We start from the raw sequence: 19,263 nt of genomic DNA, 5'->3' as shown, positions 1-19,263 counted from the left end.
GTTTGAAGGGAGTCTTGTTTGGTGTTTTAACTTCCCAATGAGGTTGCAAGGCTGAGAAGGACCAACATGGCTTGGTCAAGGCCCCTCATAGCAGAGTTGAGCCTAGGCTCTCGGAGCTGGACAGTGAATGCATTGCAGTGTCTAGAGCCACCACTTCTTCTTTCTCTGTTCTCATTTGTTTATTTAAAAAAAAAAAAAAAAAGTTCCGTGTCATTCTTTTTTGGTCTAGATGGCATTTGTCAGCATCCTGCAAGCCCTGTATTTACAAAAATGGGATCCTCAAGGCAAACTTGGGAAAGTTCTGTGTTTCTGAAAATGAAATGGTAATGATTTCTTCAAGGTAATACACGTTTATGGTATAAAGTCCTAAAAGCACAAAAGAGGGCATGCAGTAAAGAGTAGGTCACACCCTGCCCCTGTCCTCCACCCACCAGCTGTTCTGGAAGAAACCTGTGACCTTTTAGCAGGCCCTTCCACCAAAGCGTTCATTTAGGCACTAACCCAGTGTGAAGGTGGTACCCTTGTGTCCTTAGCATCTCCTCTGGCACGGAATGAAGTGGCAGCTCGGAGTGGTGGCTGACTAAGAAATCTACTTCTACCACTTGGCCCACATCTTCACCCACGCATGTCCTCCAAGGCCAGCTCACGTGAAGTCTCCTGTGGGGAGCTTGGCCTCTCTGTCCTTTGGACCCTCCAGCCCTCCAGCATTTCTCCTATACTCCTTGAGGACAGAGCTAGAGTCCCTGCCCACAGGGGGCTCCTTCAGGGGCGGGACCGTGACCCCTTGAGCCCATGCACTGGGTGGAGGCGGGGATTTCCTGTTGCTGCCCCTTACCGAGGGGATTGCTGGGTAAACGGCTGCATGTTCCTTCATTCAGCTCCTTGACCCCTAATGTGTATCACGGTGACAAACACCAAGGCTGTACTAGTAAATAAAACAGTCTGGAGGACAAGACAAACCCACAAACAATAGCAGTAGTTAAATATAATTGTGTGGGGTGCTACAGAAAATCCCAGACTGCCCTGAGCGCCCAGTCAGGGAGCTTGAGCTGGTCAGAGAAAACTTTCTGGAGACGTGCAGCCATATTGCGTTAAGCTTAAAATGCTGGGTTTCTAAGATACATTGTTGTCTTATAAGGAAGAACTTATCGTCAATTAAATTAGGACAGAAAGCTTTTTACTTCTACTTATCCAAAGGACTCTCTTAGACTTGTTTGGACATTGAATCTTCGTGCGTCACTTTTGTACACACATTAAAAGGAACATATAAGCATGATCAATTGGTTGAGGTCTTCCTAACCTCACTTTTTCACTTTCTGAGTCTGACTCCTCTGAATCACTTTTCCCCTGAGCAACTCTGTATCCATTTACGACCACGCCATATCACTCTCTGCCTTCCGGAGCACTGGTGATTCAGAGCTCTTGTCTCTGGGACTTATATCCGTGCTGCTGCTACCCATTCTGCCAGGTTGGATGCTGTCACTTTCTTGATCTTACCAGAGGTCTCTGTGGAATGTGCTTCAGACAACTGGGACCCATATTTCTTCTTTGGGTGGTTCTTGATGGTTTGTGAGTTGGACACTCAGTTCAGTTCGGGTGTCCAGTCCATGCGCTGGGGAATGACAACCAAGTGCATTCCTATGTAGGCAATGACAGTGATGTCAAGGCAACGATAATTGTAAGACACACCCCTGTATCAGTGATGAAAAAAGAATATACGTCTTGAAATTGATGAAAATCATTTACAAGAAGTCTGGGTGTAAGAGAGGGCTGTCATTATTCTGGTGAGGGAGTGATGTTGAGGCTCTGGATGGATGTTTCTGTGAGTCTCTTATTCACAAAATGGCCCCTCCACCAGGCTCAGAGGCAGAAAACAGGGAGCAGGGTTGGGCCTTTCTTCTCTTAGCAAGAAAAAGTTCCTCTCCCAGAAATTCCTTAGCAGATTTCTCCTTCCATTGGGCAGAATTGGATCATATAGCCATCCATCGTTACGAGGGAGATTGGGGAATCTGGGTATTTTTTCACCATGTCAAGAATGGGGTGGGGGATGATTTTTGGATGGCCAACTAACAGTATACCCCACTGTGGGCAAATTCATTTGAGATACAGTGAGTTAACCTAAAACACTGTAGGACTTCTCAGAGGCTTTAATATGGTAATATGGCTCATTGAATTATGGAAAATATGGTATTAAGCCTTTTTTTTAAAAAGATTTTATTTTTTGAGAGAGAGAATGAGAGAGATAGAGAGAGAGCATGAGAGGGGGAACAGCAGAGGGAGAAGCAGACGATGACATCCCCCCCCCCCGCCCGCTGAGCAAGGGAGCCCAATGTGGGGCTCAATCCTGGAACTCTGGGATCATGACCTGAACCGAAGGCAATCACTCAACCAACTGAGCCACCCAGGCGCCCCTGGTTATTAAGCTTTAACAAACTTAGGGGATCCAACTTAATTTTCCCAAAATAGGGAACCCAATTTTGCAGAATACCAGTGAACAACTCTTGGCTGTTCCCAGAATAATAAAATGGAGTTTCTCCAGAGCAGAGCCCAAGTGGCAGGGTGGATTAGGGTTTGTGGAAAATGAATGGGAATGAGGTTTGGAGAGGAGTCTGAGCAGGGCTGAGAGGTTTACAAATGAGAGGGCCATATCAATTCTAACCATCTCAGATTGGTTTGACAGATAAAGGCTGATTTGTTTTCGAGATCCTTGAATCCATGCCGCTCTGATTTTGCCTGAGTCAGGACTATGTTGATACAGAGCTATTATTACCCCTTTTCTTTGCTAACCTCTGCCACTTCCAGTCTTCATGATGCTAGTGATATTGGAGCTAGGTTGGCTGGCTTCTGGGAGTGGAATCCACTGCTTTGCCGAAGAGGCCATGTATGGTGCCTGCTCTGCCTGCTCTCAGATAGGTTGCTGAGCATTTGCAAGAGCTGGCAGACACATTGATGGAGTTCGTCCCTGGCCATTTATTTGGGCTTGGGGTCATGAAGCCCCCTGTTTCCTTTTGGTCAGGTGTAGTCTTTTCATTTTTTTATTCCAACAGCAATTTGTGTGTTACAGGAGGCAGTATCATCATGAACACCGTCGTCATCACCATGATCATAACTGGTATTTTTTGAACACTTACTTGGCATTGGACTTTGTAAGGGATATTGTATGGGCATAATCTCATGTAACCCTCCCCATATCCCGCCATGTGGATGCTCCTTGGTGGAGGAGAATATTGAGGTGCGGAGAGATTAAGGTCACCCAGCAATCTGTGATAGGACTGTAATTTGACTCTAGGTCTGACTCTAGAACCCTTTTGCTCTTCACCCTCGATTTCTATATCTTCTGGTCTGGCAGCTCTGTGTGGTTATTTGTACATTTGTCTTTTTATATTTCGTCCAAAATCGAGCTGTATTGTTGGTGTTTCCTAATAACACCTAGCACAGCATCTTGCCCAGAGAACGTCCTTGATAAATTGTTTCTTGTTGGACAAGAGTAACTGAATGGAGGAAGACTGAATGTGAGCCAGTGAATGGTCTTCCTGGGCATGAAACTAACACTGAATTATGGCATTGTCCGTAGCAATATTTCCCCCCTTCTTTTCAGAATCAATTTTTGTTCTTCAGTCCTCTCATTTCTTCTGAGTTCTGGATGTCACCTAAAATGTTTCCAGGTGAAATAATCGTGGATTTTTGGCTGATAGCTCTTGGAGGGGATTATACTGGGCAGCTAGTCCCACCTGGTTTTCATGGCGCAGACCACCCAGTTGTTCATGTCTAGAAGGTGAGCCCTCGACCCCTTGGCCGCCATTATACAGAGTGGTATCTGAGGCTAACAGGCGAATTTCCATCTCTCTCTTTTTTTTTTTTTTTATTTATTCATTTGACAGATAGAGATCACAAGTAGGTAGAGAGACAGGCAGAGAGAGTGGAGGAAGCAGGCTCCCCGCTGAGCAGAGAGCCCCTATGCGGGGCTCGATCCCAGGACCCTGGGATCACAACCTGAGCTGAAGGCAGAGGCTTTAACCCACTGAGCCACCCAGGCGCCCCTCCATCTCTTTTTAACATCAGACTCCCCTTTGCCTGGATATACAGTTCTAATTTTATTTGATTATTAAAATAGTTTTCTATTTTGTTGTTAATTACCTAGAGATGTTTTTATATCTTTGGTAGGTTGAGAACTGGTCTTTTTCATATTTTCATGTGCATTGTTTTACTCTGACATTTCTTCTAGACCTGTCTGCAAGATCCTTTTGTTTCCCCCCTTCACTCTAACGAACTCATTCTGCTTTTGCTCCTTTTTCTAACTGGCTCTTTGACTAGTCACTTGTATGGACTGCTCTGCTTTGCTGGCTGTTTTCATTGCCTTTTTTTTTTTTCCTTTATTCTCCTCAACTGAAATGAAAAAAGTCCTCCAAACCCTCTGCAATGTTGAAAGCATCCCACTAAGCCGTTGTGGTCCCTGTTTGTTTCATCCATCCCGCCCCCAAACCAGAACCTTCTCGTTAGCTGTTCCCACTGATTTTGTGCTTATTTGTTGGTTCTGTTCCATCTGTTGTGCCTTATTGTCCGCAAGGCCTCCAGCCCTCTAGAACCACTCTTTCCTTCCTTATCCAAATAGAATATGTCCTCCCCCATCCCCTGCTGTCCCTTGCCTCTGTGGGAAGTCTACAGGCCCTCCAGTATTTCTGACGACGCCAAGCTTCATCCATTTGCCTAGTGGTTACTGGCCCATCTCCTTCTCTTCAAATCCCAACCCCATTCTCAACAACCCCAGTCTCCTACCAGACCCTGGCCTCCCTCTCAGGTCCTTCTCCCCCAAACACAAGCTCCCTCTCCAGCCCCTGAGGCTACCCTGGGGCAATACCGCTCTCCCTGAGCCTTCGCTGTGATCCTTTCCATTCTGACACAGATTCTCTCATCCAGACAGCAAGGACCTTCCCTTTCTTAAATATAATGGATTGATCTTGCTTTCCTAAACAAAAGAACAATTTTCCCCTGAGATGAATTCTGTGACTCTCTCAGAATATGAAATGGTTATAGTCAGCAGGGCTTTTTTTTTTTTTAAATATCATTTTCCCCCCTTCCTGATTTATTACCTTTTGTGTATTTTATGAAGCTCAGATGCTAGAGTAGAAGGAAATGCGCCTCATAAACAGCAACAGGAACAGATAAATCGCTATTGTCAAACATTTAAAAAAAAAAAAAACACTGGCTGAATTTTATTTCCTTGGAAAAGAGGAAGGCCCGAGCACACAGAATATTAGGTTTTGCTCTTTCTGACTGGATTCTTGTGTCCTGGGAACTGAGCAAAATGTGGCTATGTAGGGATTTTTATTCATGTTAAGGCCAGAGAAGCAGCAACGGCAGGCAGCCGTCCTTTCTTCAGCCCAGAGTGAGTCTGGCTCTGGCTCTGGCTCACCCTGTGATGTGGGCGTCTAAAGGAGAGGAAGGAGCCTGGAGCCAGAGGAACAATTGCTGGGACCCACAGAAGGCCCTGGAACATTCTAGACCTTGACCCTCTCGGTGCTTCCAGCAAGTACACCCGGCCCCGGGCCCTCTGCAGTCCTTCCAGCTCTTGAGTTCCACCTGGCTGACTGCCAGAAGCCCCCTGTGTGGTGTCTGCCTGCCCCCTGCCCCGCAGCCTGTGCTGTATGGGGCAGGCCTCTGACCTGGGCCCCTTTCTATGTTGTCTCCAGGGGCAGGGTGCCTTATCAGAGAGACTTCGCAGCTTCAGCATGCAGGACCTCACCACCATCAGGGGTGACGGTGCCCCTGCTCCCTCCAGCCCGCCCACACCGGGGTCCGGGCGAGCCACCGGCAAACACGGCCAGCCCAAGATGTCCAGGAGCGCTTCTGAGAGTGCTAGCAGCTCAGGTAGGTGTCATTTCCCTCTTCCCCCTTTCCAGTTCATAGGTCTTGCTTTTGTTGCCAGTGGCCCAGTCCACACCACGTGGCATATAACGCGGCATTGCCATGCACACAGATGTCCATCAGATCATTCCAGGCCGGCTGAGAAGCAGAGCACCACTCAGGCCAGCATGGGAGGCTGGCCTGGGGACTCTGATCAGGGGAAAGGATTAGACTGCCTGCACCAAAGGGTCTTGCCTGCTCCATCTGATGATCTGAGGGTCTGGGGGTGGTTGGGGAATAGTGCCTGAACCAAGCCTGGAAGCCATGGGCACAGCTGGCCCTCGGCCAAGGCAGCTTTCTTCCCTCTTTTCCTCTCTGACCCCACACTCCCAGGAGGGCTTACCTGCACCTGAATTTCTCTTCCAGGGCTTACGGCTCCTGTGGTCCCTTTTCCCTGCCTGAATGTCTCCTGTACTCCCTCACTCCACCATCTCCTCCCAGCCCTGAGCCCCCATTCACCACGCACACCCTCAGCCACTATGTGCCAAGGGCCACACTAGCTCCGAGGTCTGATTCCTGCAGAGGCCATGGCTTTAGGGAAACCCCACCTGTATCCCCAGTGTCTCAGGATGCTTGTATTAGCATTGACCTCGGGGCCCTGTTAAACATGCAGAGCCCTGTGCCCATGCCCGGAGGGGTCAGTGAGTCTGGGATGAGACTCACATATGTGATGGTGTTGAGGTACAGCCAAATTTGGGACCCACGGGTGTCTGACCCATTAGTGGGTTTCAGGCTTATGGGGGGGGTGTAGTTTGGGGGCTTATGAGGGGGTAGGGTGCTGGGCCAGGACTCACATCTTCCAAACCATTCCTTGGAGAGCTTCCAGGGTCCTTGACTCTCGGGGGCTGAGCACGGCCGGGTTAATGGTGAAGAGGGTACAGGGGCCAGTCCTGGATTGCCAGCTCAACTCCTCACCCTTGGTGGGAAATCCAGCCTCGCAGATGGGAATCGGACCACCCTTTTGGAGCCTGTCTGTGACATGTGCCTGGTAGCAGCCCTGCTCTTGAACACAGAGAGGGGCCCTGACCCTGTGCTGTGAGGTGCAGCCCAAGCCTCAGGGACCCCGCCTGACTTTGGGGGTCATGGACAGGTTTGGGAACAAAGGGGCCCTGTGGCTGCCCTAGGAATAAAGACTCACGTGCCCTGCCAGGAAGAGGGGAACAGCTCAGAGCCCGGTGTCCATCAATTTCCTCCCTTCTGAGGAATAGTCCACTTTACCCTGGCCCCAGGTGTGAAGACTGTTTTTCTTGGAGGGAAGATGGTTTAACTCCGGCGGTGTTGGGAAAGTTGAAGCTTGGCTGTAGAGGTGAGGATCATCTTGGGTCGGGGGTTATCTCCTAAGTGAACCCTCCCCCAGGAGAGTTCAGAACGGAATCCCAGAAGGCCAGGCAGGCAGGGACCTCAGGATGGTTCAGTCTGAGCTTCGGATTTTACCGATGAAGAGACAGAGGCCCAGGGAAGGGAACGGTATCCAGGGTAACCCACTGACTGGCGTTCTCCGGGGTCTCCTGACTCCTGGGCCAGTGCCCTCCAGGTGCTCACCCCTCCACCATCTAGGTGTCCTTGAGCATCTCCAGCTTCTGACCTACTGGGCATTGTCTCAGAAATAGGGCTAGAAACTGGAATTAGGGGTCACCTCCACCTTCGGTAAGCTCATGGGCTATAGAACCTCAATGTGAACTGTTATTTGGAAGAAAAATGGGCCCCAGTTCTGGGAGGCTCAGAGGACGGAGCAAGAACCAATGGGATAAAGTTGATAAAGTCCCAAGGGGGCAGCTGCTTACTACCTGTATGACCTGGGCTCAGGTTCCCTATCTGTACACACGGGATGACAATACCCATTTGTAGGGGTGTCTTGAGGATTCAAACAAGATAATCCGTGCAAGAGTGCTTAGGATCATGCCTGGCATTTTATGTAGTAGCTTCTATTGTTTCTGTTGTTATCTAACCCACCCATGAAAACGCTTTCTAATGGGAAAGTGTCCAGGAGACAAATGAGCTGCCTTGAGAGGTCCCTGAAAATTGGAAGGAGCCAAACCAAAGCTGGATGGTCATGTACTGAGGCTCTAAGGAGGTCTTCCTGCTGTGGCCAGCAGGTGGGCCTCAGCAGCCCCACAGTCCTTCGCCCTCTAAGATTCTATGTTGTCATTATAAAGTGAACCAAGTAGAGGAAGTATGTTCAGAGAGGTCATGTATGGTGCCAAGGCCACCCAGGACCCGATCGAGGCGTCCTGCCTAGACTGTTCCTTGGTGGATGATTCAGGGCAGCCTCAGAACGTGGGAAAGGGAGAAGTCTGGTAAGGTCAGAAGGCAATGGGAAGCATGTGCCTGGCTTCCACCGTTTTCCCAGACCAGCACTAGATAGACACGGGTTTGGGATGCTCTGTCTCTGTGCTGGTCCTGCCGCCTCCCATTAGCTCTGACACACTCTGTGGCATGCCGGGCCTCGGGCTGAGCCCTCGGAGCTCCCGGAGAAGCAGAGAACCTGCGATGCTACCACAGGATGCCGCCTGCTCTTCCTGCTGCTCCCCTCGGCCACAGCACCTGTAATTCCAGGGGGCAGAGGAGGGAGGTGCTGACCCAGCAGGAAGGGCAGGGACCATGTGGCACTCGCTCCAGCTGTCCTGGGGCCTAAAATAAAAGTCCTCTCGGGAAGAGAGACAGGTGAAAGATGACCCGGGGCCTGGGCATGCCACTAAAGCACCCAGATCAGAGGCCCGGGAGCAGTTGGGGATCGAGGTGCCTGGAAGGAAGTCTGGCAGAGGAGGCCCAGCTACAAAGGGCTGGTGTTCCTCCCTCCTGGCCTTGTGGGCCTTGGACACTGGGCGTGGTCGGGTGGGGCTGGTGTCTGGGCTCCCATTCCGGCAGGGCGACCGTGGGCCTGCAGCAGACATAGTGTGAGCAAGGCAGGCATCCTTAGGCACTTTCCACATTGTTCGCATTGGGCCTCCGACCCTTTCTCGGAATGATACCCCAGGCAGTCACTACTACAGAATTCGACCTAGGCATGGAAGCGAGCACAGTTCCCTCCAGTGCTCTCCTCTGGAGAAAGGGTACCATAATCCCTATTCAGCCTATGTCTTAGGGTTGGGAGGAGAGCAAACAGGAGAATTTGCGAAGCCTGGACAGCTGTTGAAGGCAGCCTAACAGCGGACAGGTAAGAGGCGGTGGCTGGACCCCATGGAGATGTGCGCAGCTGTGGGAGGCAGTGGTCTCAATGTTCATCCAGGCGGATCTCAAAAACATGATGCCTAGTGAAAAAAGGACAAAACAGAGTGAGATATTATGGAACAGTGTGTGTAAAATAAAAATACATATCCCTGGTGTGAAATAATAATACAGACTTTCCAGGAACATATTGCCCTCCCTACAGAATTTTGTTAGACACCATTTTTTGAAAGCTTGGCATTGAACCCCAGGAAGGGTGCAGAGGGTGTTGAAAGAGTGATCCTTGCCTTCCATGATTTTGGAGACACAGCATGTATTTAGTAAGCACCTACTGTATACCAAGGCCCAGATGGGCACCAAGACCAGTGGAGTTTGCATAGCAACAGCCAAGTGACTGACCCTAAGCACTCCGGAGAGCCAGAGGTCAGTCTGAGAAGGTTTCCTGGAGGCCATTCTGAACTGGAAGGAATCCAGAGCAGGGATGTGGGGGCAGGTGCAGTGGCAATTATTTTTTGGAGGATTTAAGGACAGACCTCTGTGGGCCAGGCACGGGTATTTTTTAGCCCCTGAGAAGAAGCGGAATCTGGTATGATCTCCTCCCCCAACCTTGGTGTCTCTACAGAGACCCACAGTCCTGGGACCCCTATATTGAACCCACTGGGGCCTCCCCGCTTGCCTGGGGCTGGTTCCTGTCAAGTGCGGGGTATCACTGATGATGTCCCCCATCCCCACAGTGTGTACCTGCTGCTCCACCTGCAGGACCCGGAAAGGTGAGTAAGCAGCCAGCCTCTGTGCAGCGTGCTGGGCTCTCGCCGGAGGCGGAGGTTCTAACCAGAAGCTGGCGCCTAACCCTGGGGCTCCCTTCCAGCTGCACAGTCTGTGGGGAATTCAGGTGGTTAACTCCCTGAAATAACAAACCTGTGTTATCTTACAGTGTGTGCAGGCTCGGAATTCAGGAGCAGCTGAACTGGGGGGGTTCCGGGTCAGGGTCTATGAAGAGTTGTAGTCAGGATACTGGCAGGGGCTTGGTCATCCGAAGGCTTGACTGAGCTTTGAGGATCTGCTTCTAAGATGGCTCTCTCGTGGCTTCCGGCTGCAGGCTCGGGTCCTTACCACATGGGTCTCTCTGGGGCTGCCTGAGCGTCCTTACAACATAGCAGCTGGCTTCACCTGGAGTGAGTGATCCAGTAGAGAAAGGACACTCGGGAGGTTGCAGTAGGTTTTAGGACCTAGTCTTTGAAGTCACACGCCACCACCTCTGCCTTCTTTTGTTTGTTGGGAGAGAGTCATTAGGTCCAGCCCCCACTCAAGGGGAGGGGAATTAATCTCCACCTCTTAAAGGGAGGTGTATCAAAGAATGTGTAGAGATCTTCTGAGACCACTGCAGGGCCGTATTTCCTGGTGCTCTGTGATGAGGACACAGGAACTTACCCCGGTCCTTGGAAGTGACAGATCCCCGTACCTCCAGGGGTCTCGGTCCAGGTGCAGCCAGGGGAGCCCTGGCCCTGCTTTGCCGCTTACTAGCTGTGTAACCATGCGTGAACCACCTAACCACGCTGAGCCTTGATTTCCCCTTGGTAAAATAGAAAGATCCTACCTCCCCATCTCACTGCGTGGTTGTGAAAATGTCCGTGAAAAGGCTTTGTATTTCAGCCCGGAGCAGCCAGGAAACCTCCAGGAGCAGGGAGGAAAACAGGGTTCCCCAGTCCTGGACAGGGACTCGTGCTCCTGCCTTTCCTGTGAGCAAGTGATGGCTTGATGCAGCCGTGGCCGCCCCGTGGTTGGACGTGTTCTCTCCTGACCTGCTCCTGGTGTCTCCCTGACCCTGAGTAGACACGTGAGGGACTGGCCGTGGTGCTAGACCAGCTCAGCTCCCCTTGTACATGGGGAGGGTGTACACATGGAGGGTGTACCCCATGGAGGAGCTGCCTTTGGCTCCAAGGCAAAAGACCACCGGGCCTACAGCGTCTAGCTGACATGAGGGGAGGAGGAGGCAAGCACGGTCCTCCCTACTGCCTGTGCTCCCAGTGCTGGGGTAGCCAAGGCATGGCCATGCCTCCCATAGTGGTGAGAACAGAGGGCGTGAACTGGTTTTAGGAAGTGTCCTGTTTTCCCTTCATTTCTTCATTTGTAAGATTTCTCTAAGGCTTTTGAAAGTCCGTGTAAAACCTGGGGGTTTTGGAGACCATAAACCTAGTGCGAACTGACAGTCAAAAGAGTTCTGAGCAGGAGAACAGTGGAGACCGGTGTCCTAGCCAGGGGTCTAACTCTGACCAGCTCTGCATGCCTCAGAGGCCCCCCAGTCCACATCAGAAACAGACACATACGTATATACGTATATACACACACGCATATATATATATATGCATATATATATATATATATATATCGCAAATGATTATGTTGTACACCTAAACCTAACATGTTATATGTCAGTTATATCTCAGTTTTATGAAGGAAAATTGCATTGCAGTGCTAGAGGCTAGTGCTTGGACCTAGTGGACATACTCTTTCATGGCGATCTTGAGGTCCCAGCAACCCCAGGCGACTGTGGTTATTTCTAACCACTCACCAGTTTTGAGTTCATAAATTCTGTGAGCCATTCTGAAAGCCTCTAATTCTGGCATATTACTCCTTGGGGGACTGGGGAGAAGATAGCTGCCTTCTCCATTCCTTCCTCATGGGACTGCTTTGTGCTATTGCCTGGGATGCCCTCACCTTTTCGTGACCGCTGATGGCTTCCAAATCAGAGGCTGCATTTCCAGTGTATTGAAATAGAATTTCAGTCGACTGTAGGGATTTAGTCAAGTTTCTCTCCCCAGGACCTACGGGAATGGGGGTGTTGGGGACTGCGTAGCGGGCCAGGCTCGGTGGGGCCTCGGGCTGGGGTGACTCTGCTCAGAGCTATGATCTGGGACTTTGCCGCAGCCCTCCCTTTCTCGAGCCCTTTAACACCCAGTGCCCCAGAATTCTCCCCCACACCTCCAAGTCTCCCCAGGGTCTGCTCGCAAGGAAACAGGTTGGTCTAAACCAGGCCCTCTGTGCTGGTGGGAAAGTCCCTGAGCTGTGCAGGTCTCTGTCCCCTCCTCCATAAAGTGTGGCCATCTCTGCAAGTGAAGGGTGCCGGGTGGGAAGAGTCAGCAAATGGTGTTGGGGGAGGTGGAGGCTAGCTCCAGCCAGTGACGCTGTGGGAGAGGATTTCAGGGGATCACAGACACTCCGGTCAGAGGGCCCCTCCTGGTCCCTTGAGATGATTTTCCTCTGTGCATCTCAGACCCCAGTAGAACATTCTCTCCCCACTTCAGCTCCATTTCTGCCCCTGTCAGTCGATTTCCTGCTGTTTCTGGCACAGGTCTCCTCCTCCCTCTCCTTGTTTTTATTATTTTTTCCTCTCCTTCCTGCCTGGCTGCTCTTTCTCCTCCCTCTTCTCTCTACCTGCCTCGATGTAATATAAAACTCAAGTCTGTATTACCGCTCAGAATTAGTCATAGAGACATACTTTTTTCTTAAAAAAAAAAAATCAAGTGCATGGGACATCATTTTAAAAAGCAAAGTCATGTCTTTTATTCACCCTTTTGAAAGAGAGAGAGAATTGCATTGGCCTGGAGTGTGGCCTGGGCTGCAAGTTTCCTCCAGCAGCAGGAGCTGTCCGAGGTTTAGAGCGTGAGAAGGGAGGGAGTGTGTGTCCAGGCTTGCACCTGTCCACAGGCATGCATGCTCACACGTGTGTGAGTTTCATCCCTGAAGACCTTTTCCCTAACAGAATCTTGTTTTCTCTCTCCTCGGTGGCCGTCGGGGACGCGGATGTAAGTGTTCCAGATGGGTGTGCTCTTCTGCAACACATTTGCTGACTTCCATTAATGGCACCTGCTAATGTGTGCTGTGTGGGATGTGTTCGCTAACCTGGGGGTTGTTTGGCACTATGGGAGCGGGGGTGGGGGGGCGGGGAGAAGGGCCTCTGGCTCAGTGCAGATGCATCTACTCTGGCCTCCCTGCCTGCCCCACAGAGAGAGGAGGTGGGGCCGCTCCCCAGCCTTCTTAGTCCGGCTGACACATTTGCTAATATGGAATGTCGTGAGACTGGGGCAGACAGCAGGGGCTCCTGCACTTCCCTCTAGGCCACCCAGCCTTGGGCAATAGGACAGCCGCTCTGCTGGCTCTGCTGGCTCAGGGCCTTGGCCGCCATCACCTGAGGTTTGGACGTGGTGGCTGTGGCCATGAACTTGCATGAGAGTCACTCTCCCCGCCCAGAGTTCGTCTCTGGAAGTGATCAGACTATTAAGGAGTGGATAGCGTCAGCACAGGGAAAGCCCTGGACCAAGATTTGGAGGGAACAGAGACACGGATTCAAACCAGTCCCCAAGCCCACTCCCAGGATGCAGTTTTGCACTGGGGCTGAGCTGACCAGGCTGTGTCTGTGGTTTCTGCCCTAGTCCAAGGACTTCGTGCTCTAGGAAGGCCTGTTTCTTTTCCCTCCCATCAGACAAGGGCTATCTGTGTCCAGAAGGAATTTCTCTGTGATGGTGTCAAGGTCTGACTTGAGATGAGATGAGGCTCCCAGATGACTTCCGGATTCCACCTAGGGTGGAACCAGAGGATAACCTAAACCCACCCACCCCATCCCTGGGGTTGGGGGATGCACAGAGCAAAAAACTCAAAGGAAGATTAATGATCGAAATCTTGGCCCTTACCAAGGGGCTCGCTGTCAGAGCAGGCCATTCCCAGCCTACAGGTCTACTTTGCGACTGACAGTTAAGACAGCTAGCTCTCGTGCTGCCTCCTGATGGCTGTTGGGGAGTCCAGCAGCAGTGCCTGGAAAACCCGGTCAAGGTTAGGGTCTGTTGTCATTTTTGTTTAACCCACACCTGGTTAAGTTGGGTGCTGTGTTATAGTCTAGTGAGTCCCCTGTTGATGGGGAGAACACATCTGGGGGCTCACTGTGTTTTTAGGAACAGTAGCAGGGCGTTCCAGAAGGAGTTCCGTTTTCTTTCCGCAGGCCATGGGGTGGTTGACCAGATGATCTGAGGGCTCCCTACGTCTACAATCTGTGTTTCTAAGTAAAAACAATATATGGATCATAGAAAGCTATCTCTTTGAGTGTCAGATAAGCTGGGTATGTGCTGACCACCTGGCCATATGACATGGAATATGTTTAAGAATTGAACATTTAGGGGCGCCTGGGTGGCTCAGTGGGTTAAGCCGCTGCCTTCGGCTCAGGTCATGATCTCGGAGTCCTAGGATCGAGTCCCGCATCGGGCTCTCTGCTCAGCAGGGAGCCTGCTTCCTCCTGTCTCTCTGCCTTCCTCTCTGCCTGCTTGTGATCTCTGTCTGTCAAATAAAAAAAAAAAAAAAAAAGAATTGAACATTTAAAAAAAACACTACGCATTCAATGACCTGAATTAATTCTGGAATTTTACTTGTGGATTTAATCAAGGTAGACTAAAACAGGAATCTTGCTGTCTTGTGGGGGGAAGAGTATTCCTCGATTTTCTTTCCACTGGGCATCTTTGCTTCTCTGGGACTTGGCCTTTGAAAGGAAAACAATCTATGTAACTTTGCTTCAGGTTCTCCCTGAAGGCTTCCTGGCATTTGACATCCTGTCTCAAAAAAGGCTTGGAGCTGAACATGCAAGTATAATGCACTGTCAACACAGCTTGTCCGTGGACTAGAGGAAGCCTCCAGGCCCCTCTACCGTCACGGCATTTATCCATTCTAGAGGACGTTCTTTCCCTGAGTACCCTTTGGTGTGGTGTCACAGGTCTCAGCAGCAGGGTTGGACCTCTCGGCTAAGGCAGTGTTCTCCTTCTGTCAGGGCAGCAATTCCCCCACATTCCTTGGCAGCTTATCCAGTAGGTTCTGGAACTTCTGCTTCTTCCTGTGCATGGTGCCTGCCAGTTTCTAGCGGCACGCTCATAGCCCAGGACTGCCCTGCAGGGAGGCCCAGAGGATGCGGGCTCCTGCTTCACACACCGGGGACCTTGGCTGTCCTAACAGGCTTGTGGTGTGGTGTACCTAACCTTGACCTTGCCTGCCCTTCCTCACTCCTTTCCACACTGATCCCTCCCTGCTGTACTTTGTCTCCTTTGTGTAGATTGTAAATGGACATTAAGTGGTTGAGGGAGATGTGAATGAGGGTGGTGTGAAGGCTTGGGACCCCCACCAGGTCCAAAACCCACTGGCATTTTCGGACGAGGAGGAGGAAGATCTGCTGGATTTCATGTACAAGTATAAGGCTCTTCGAAAGACGGAAATCCCCTTGGAGGTACAAGGGGTCTGGGGCTGCGGGCTGGAGCATGTGTTTGCACAAGGGCTTTGCCCTGGAGATCTGGGGTCCTGGGAGTGGCAGCTCTTGGGACCCCAGCATCTCTCGAGGGCCTCTCTCTCCATCAGACTAAAAGGACAGAACGCTAGGTAGCATCCAGATCCTTGCCAAGGGGCAAAAAAAGACTCTGCTCGTTTTATTTAGATATTGGAGAGGTGATATAGTACCTAAAATAAAACTTAAAAATTTGCAAGCACTAACCTAAGATGATATGTGAATGAAAAGCAACCCAAATGTGTGTTTTAGGGGGAAGAAAATATGTTATTTGACACGTTTTTTAACGGAAGCTATTCATCACTGTATCTCCAAGACACAGCAATAGTGCCTAGTACAAAGCAAATCCTGAGAAAATTTTACTGGAACGGCACAGCCCTCTAAAAAGACTCAAACCAAATGTACCTGATTGCTGTGGATGTGGGTGGAGTGTTGGCAGCCGGAGGGCCAAGCCTAGCGCCTCAGAGGCCTTGCTTTGTGATGTGGATAGGGAGTCGCCAGCCTTGGGCCCAGGTACGGGGCTGGCTGGCAGAACTAGGGACTCCCGAATCTTCCTCTCTGTCCCTCTCGTCTCCTCTCCTGGGCCCCATCTGCTGAATACTGTGGTCTGAGCGTTCATCTGAGGCAAGTTGGGAGGCCCCCTGTCCTCAGTGTAGGGACCCCCGTGAGACTTAGATGAGGGAATGCACTGAAATGTTCCCCTACCCGAGCACCTTGGCCAATGGACCCCTTTCAGACTAGGACTGTGGTTATTACCACTGGGCGAACCTGAGTTCATCAGAGTCCTTTCCAGGGTGGGGCACGCACGGGTCAGTTTTGAAGTTGAAGGTTTTGGTAAAAGATGTTCTGGGTTTGGACTCTGTTGGGGCAGTCCGTCAGAGCCTAGGCCACCCTGTAATGGGGAGAGGGGCTCAGTTCTCCCAAGGAAGGTGCCCAAAACGCCGTAGGGTCTGAGGGTTTATGCCATTTGGGTTTTGTTTTGTTAAAGCTGCACGAGCTGCTTTACTGTTTACTTCAGCCTGAGACAGCTAACTAACTACGAGTTAGTTTTCTCTGATTCTTCTTTTACTTTGTGTCCAGAGGCAGCTGGTAAACATTTCCGAATCAAAAAGGTGTCCTGAGGACTCAGGAGGTGGAAGGCCAGAGCTTTCTATCTCCGCCGCCCCCCCCCCCCCTTGGTTGTCTCTCTTTCTCCCTCCCTCCCTCCCTTCTGTGTGCCTTCTGGGCACTGAGCTACTTCCTGGGAAATGGAGGTGGGTGTGCCCCCAGAAAGTTCTCAGTGAGGAGGGGGGAGACAGGGCAGAGTCCTCTCATGTCCTCTCTTGTGCAGAACACTAGGAGAACAAAGAAAGTGACCCTGCGTCTGTGTGTCTGGGCTGTGGGGAGATGGGCTCAGGAGGGACTTTTGAACTGGGTCCTAAAGAGGACTATAAATAGCAAGACAGAGAAGGGAGGGAGGGGCTTCAGGTACGAAGGAATAGAGGTGTAGAGGATGCCATAGAAAAAGAAGTGACTGGAGAGAAGTGGACAGGGACAGGGGTTGGGGGTAGCTTGGGTCAGTTGTGTTAGTGCCCTCCGCCCCTTCCTGCTCCTGGCCTTGAGGGCTCTGCCGGGACAAAAATTTCCTTTTCTTTCATTGTAGAAGTAACTTCTGTGATCTATGTGTTCCATGGAAGGAGGGCTCCCCCCCTTGATAGCCATTTGTATGGGAGATGAGGTGGAGGACAGTGTTTCCCTTTGCTGTGGGGCTTGCCATGCTTTCAAGTATTTCACATTCAGAAGAAGGACTGGGAACTTGGCGATGGGAATTTTAGGCACGTACCTGGAAACATGAGGCTCGTTTCTCAAGGAAAGAACAAAGACAAGGGAAGAGATGGGGAAGCATTTCTCTGTGCTGAGTCACTTGCTAGGATCATTTTTCTCCCAAGGCAGAAACAAGAAAGGTGTGTGCCATCCTTCTGCGCAACCAGGGAGACCCAGGGACTTAGGAGAGGGTGAAGTGGGAGGGAGGCCGCTACCTTCTCAACTGGCTCAGCATGGGATGCTTGGGATGTGACCCGGTTCCCAGATTCCCAGCCGGCTGCCTCACACACGTGTGCGTGTGTCTCAACACAAACCCACACAGGTGCTTGCCTCCAACGTTTCCACGCTTACGCCACATTCAGGGATGCCTTTTTCTGTTTCCTCTGGCAGGCACCGCCTAGAGTTCTTCGATCCCGCTTTAGGAAGAAAAGTACCTCATCCTCAGCCACTGAAACCACGTGAGTGAGATGAGCCAACAGCACCGGACCCACAGAATGTTTCTTCTCTGCCTTAAAGAGCTAGTCACTAATAACGTAGAAATCCGCAAGCTGGCGTGCTTTGAGTATGCAGCCTCACAGACACAGCCTTTTCTCTCTCCCCTCTTCCACTTGCAAGACTTTAATTTTCCTTTTCTTTATGTTGCTGGGGAGAGGCTAAAGGGAAAGGTAGTGTGAGGGGGGTGACCTTTAAGTCTTCTGAGGTTAGTAATTTTCCACAATTGGATTGTCAGCAGTGTGTTTTTAGAAATATAAGAGATCACCCTCACACCGCCAAGATGTACATTTGTAATTTATTTGTCGCATACTTCGTTTTTAGTCCTGTAAATGCAAACAGAGCGATTTTTTTAAACTTTTTTTTGTTCTTGGTACTAATACTTTGGACTACGATGTACATATTTATCGGTTTTGGCTTAATCAGATGGACTCGCAAGGGCTGCCAGAGGTTCTAATATGTAAGAAAACTACAAGATGTGTAAAAATTATTTTGATTATAGAGAATGTCTCCGATGTGCTTCTCAAGCTTCTAAACACAACTCCAGTAGAACATCCCTTTTCCAGCAGGACGACGGTCCATCTTCTTCAGACAGATGTTTAGCCAAAACGCCAGAGATGCTTAGCATGAAGAGACAATATTGTAATGACAGAGATGAATGCAGTGAGGCCAGGGGAGCAGCCCAGAATAAGAGAAATCACAAGACGCTTGTCTCCCCCTGGATTCTGGATTAAGAGCTTCTGAATCATTTCAAGGGATTTACCAAAGCTTTAGGCAGGTGGCTCACCCTTGGTGAAACTTCCTGGGGATGTGAACTCACAGGCCTGTTGAGGGGAATCGTTTTGAGTGTTCCAAAAGTGCTGGAAGAATGACTGTTTCTCCTTCATCGTGACCGGTTCTGTGACTTATTTCCCCAGGTAGAGGAGCCTGTAACCTGAACATCTTGATTAAGAGAACACTAAGCAAAAGCCAACCAGTCAACCCAACCCAAACCAAACCAAACCTAAAGCTATGTTTCAGATATGCCATCAAATACACCTGAGACACCTGTCAAAATGCTGGGTTCTAGAAAGGTTTCAGAGCTTGAGATCTTTACGGACTGACTTGCTGCTCAGCGCCCTGGGCGGCATCCTTCTGTTCCCTTCCTGGCTTGTGCAGAATGTGAGTGAGAGAAGTCGCGCATTCATGGGCACTCCGTGTCTTACTGGATGTCTTATGCAGGCCAGGATCGCTTAGTAGAGTAGAGCACTGCTGAGGGGACTCTCTACTTAGACTGAGAACTTTATCTGAAAAGAAGAATCTGGTTTAGGTAGCATTTTGGCCCAAGGTAGCTCCTCCCCTCTGGGAGAGCTGAGCCTAAACGTAGGACTTGTATATTTGTGCTTAGAGTTGGTGTTTTCTTTCAGTGTAATGCATGCAGTGGTCACAACGCAGTCACTTATAATACTTGGATTGTGTTTGTTCATAGATATGCTCTGAAGACTAGAGAATTAGTGTAATGTACCACATAGAACTTACTGTCAACCAGCTATAAGCAGACCTGGTTCAAGACTGTTGCGTTACTGAGCTCGGCGAACACA

At 50.4% G+C, this 19,263-nt stretch overlaps 1 protein-coding gene across 1 annotated transcript in view; it reads left to right on the top strand.

Moving 5' to 3' along the window:
• LOC111148154 (receptor accessory protein 1) overlaps nucleotides 1–18,238 on the top strand; it is a 102,526-nt gene extending 84,288 nt beyond the window's left edge. Inside the window, exons 6-7 of the mRNA XM_022504594.1 lie at nucleotides 5,691–5,868; nucleotides 17,582–18,238. Of these exons, the coding sequence (XP_022360302.1) occupies nucleotides 5,691–5,868; nucleotides 17,582–17,592 (189 nt within the window). The 3' untranslated portion in view covers nucleotides 17,593–18,238. The remainder of the gene's footprint in view (nucleotides 1–5,690; nucleotides 5,869–17,581) is intronic.
• Nucleotides 18,239–19,263: the final 1,025 nt, after the last annotated feature.

This window comes from Enhydra lutris, unplaced genomic scaffold, assembly GCF_002288905.1.
Source record: "Enhydra lutris kenyoni isolate GAN:26980312 unplaced genomic scaffold, ASM228890v2 scaffoldscaffold18, whole genome shotgun sequence".
Taxonomy (NCBI): Eukaryota; Metazoa; Chordata; class Mammalia; order Carnivora; family Mustelidae; genus Enhydra; species Enhydra lutris.
The sequence above is the reverse complement of the archived record's forward strand: the minus strand, read 5'-3'. Positions and strand labels throughout refer to the sequence as shown.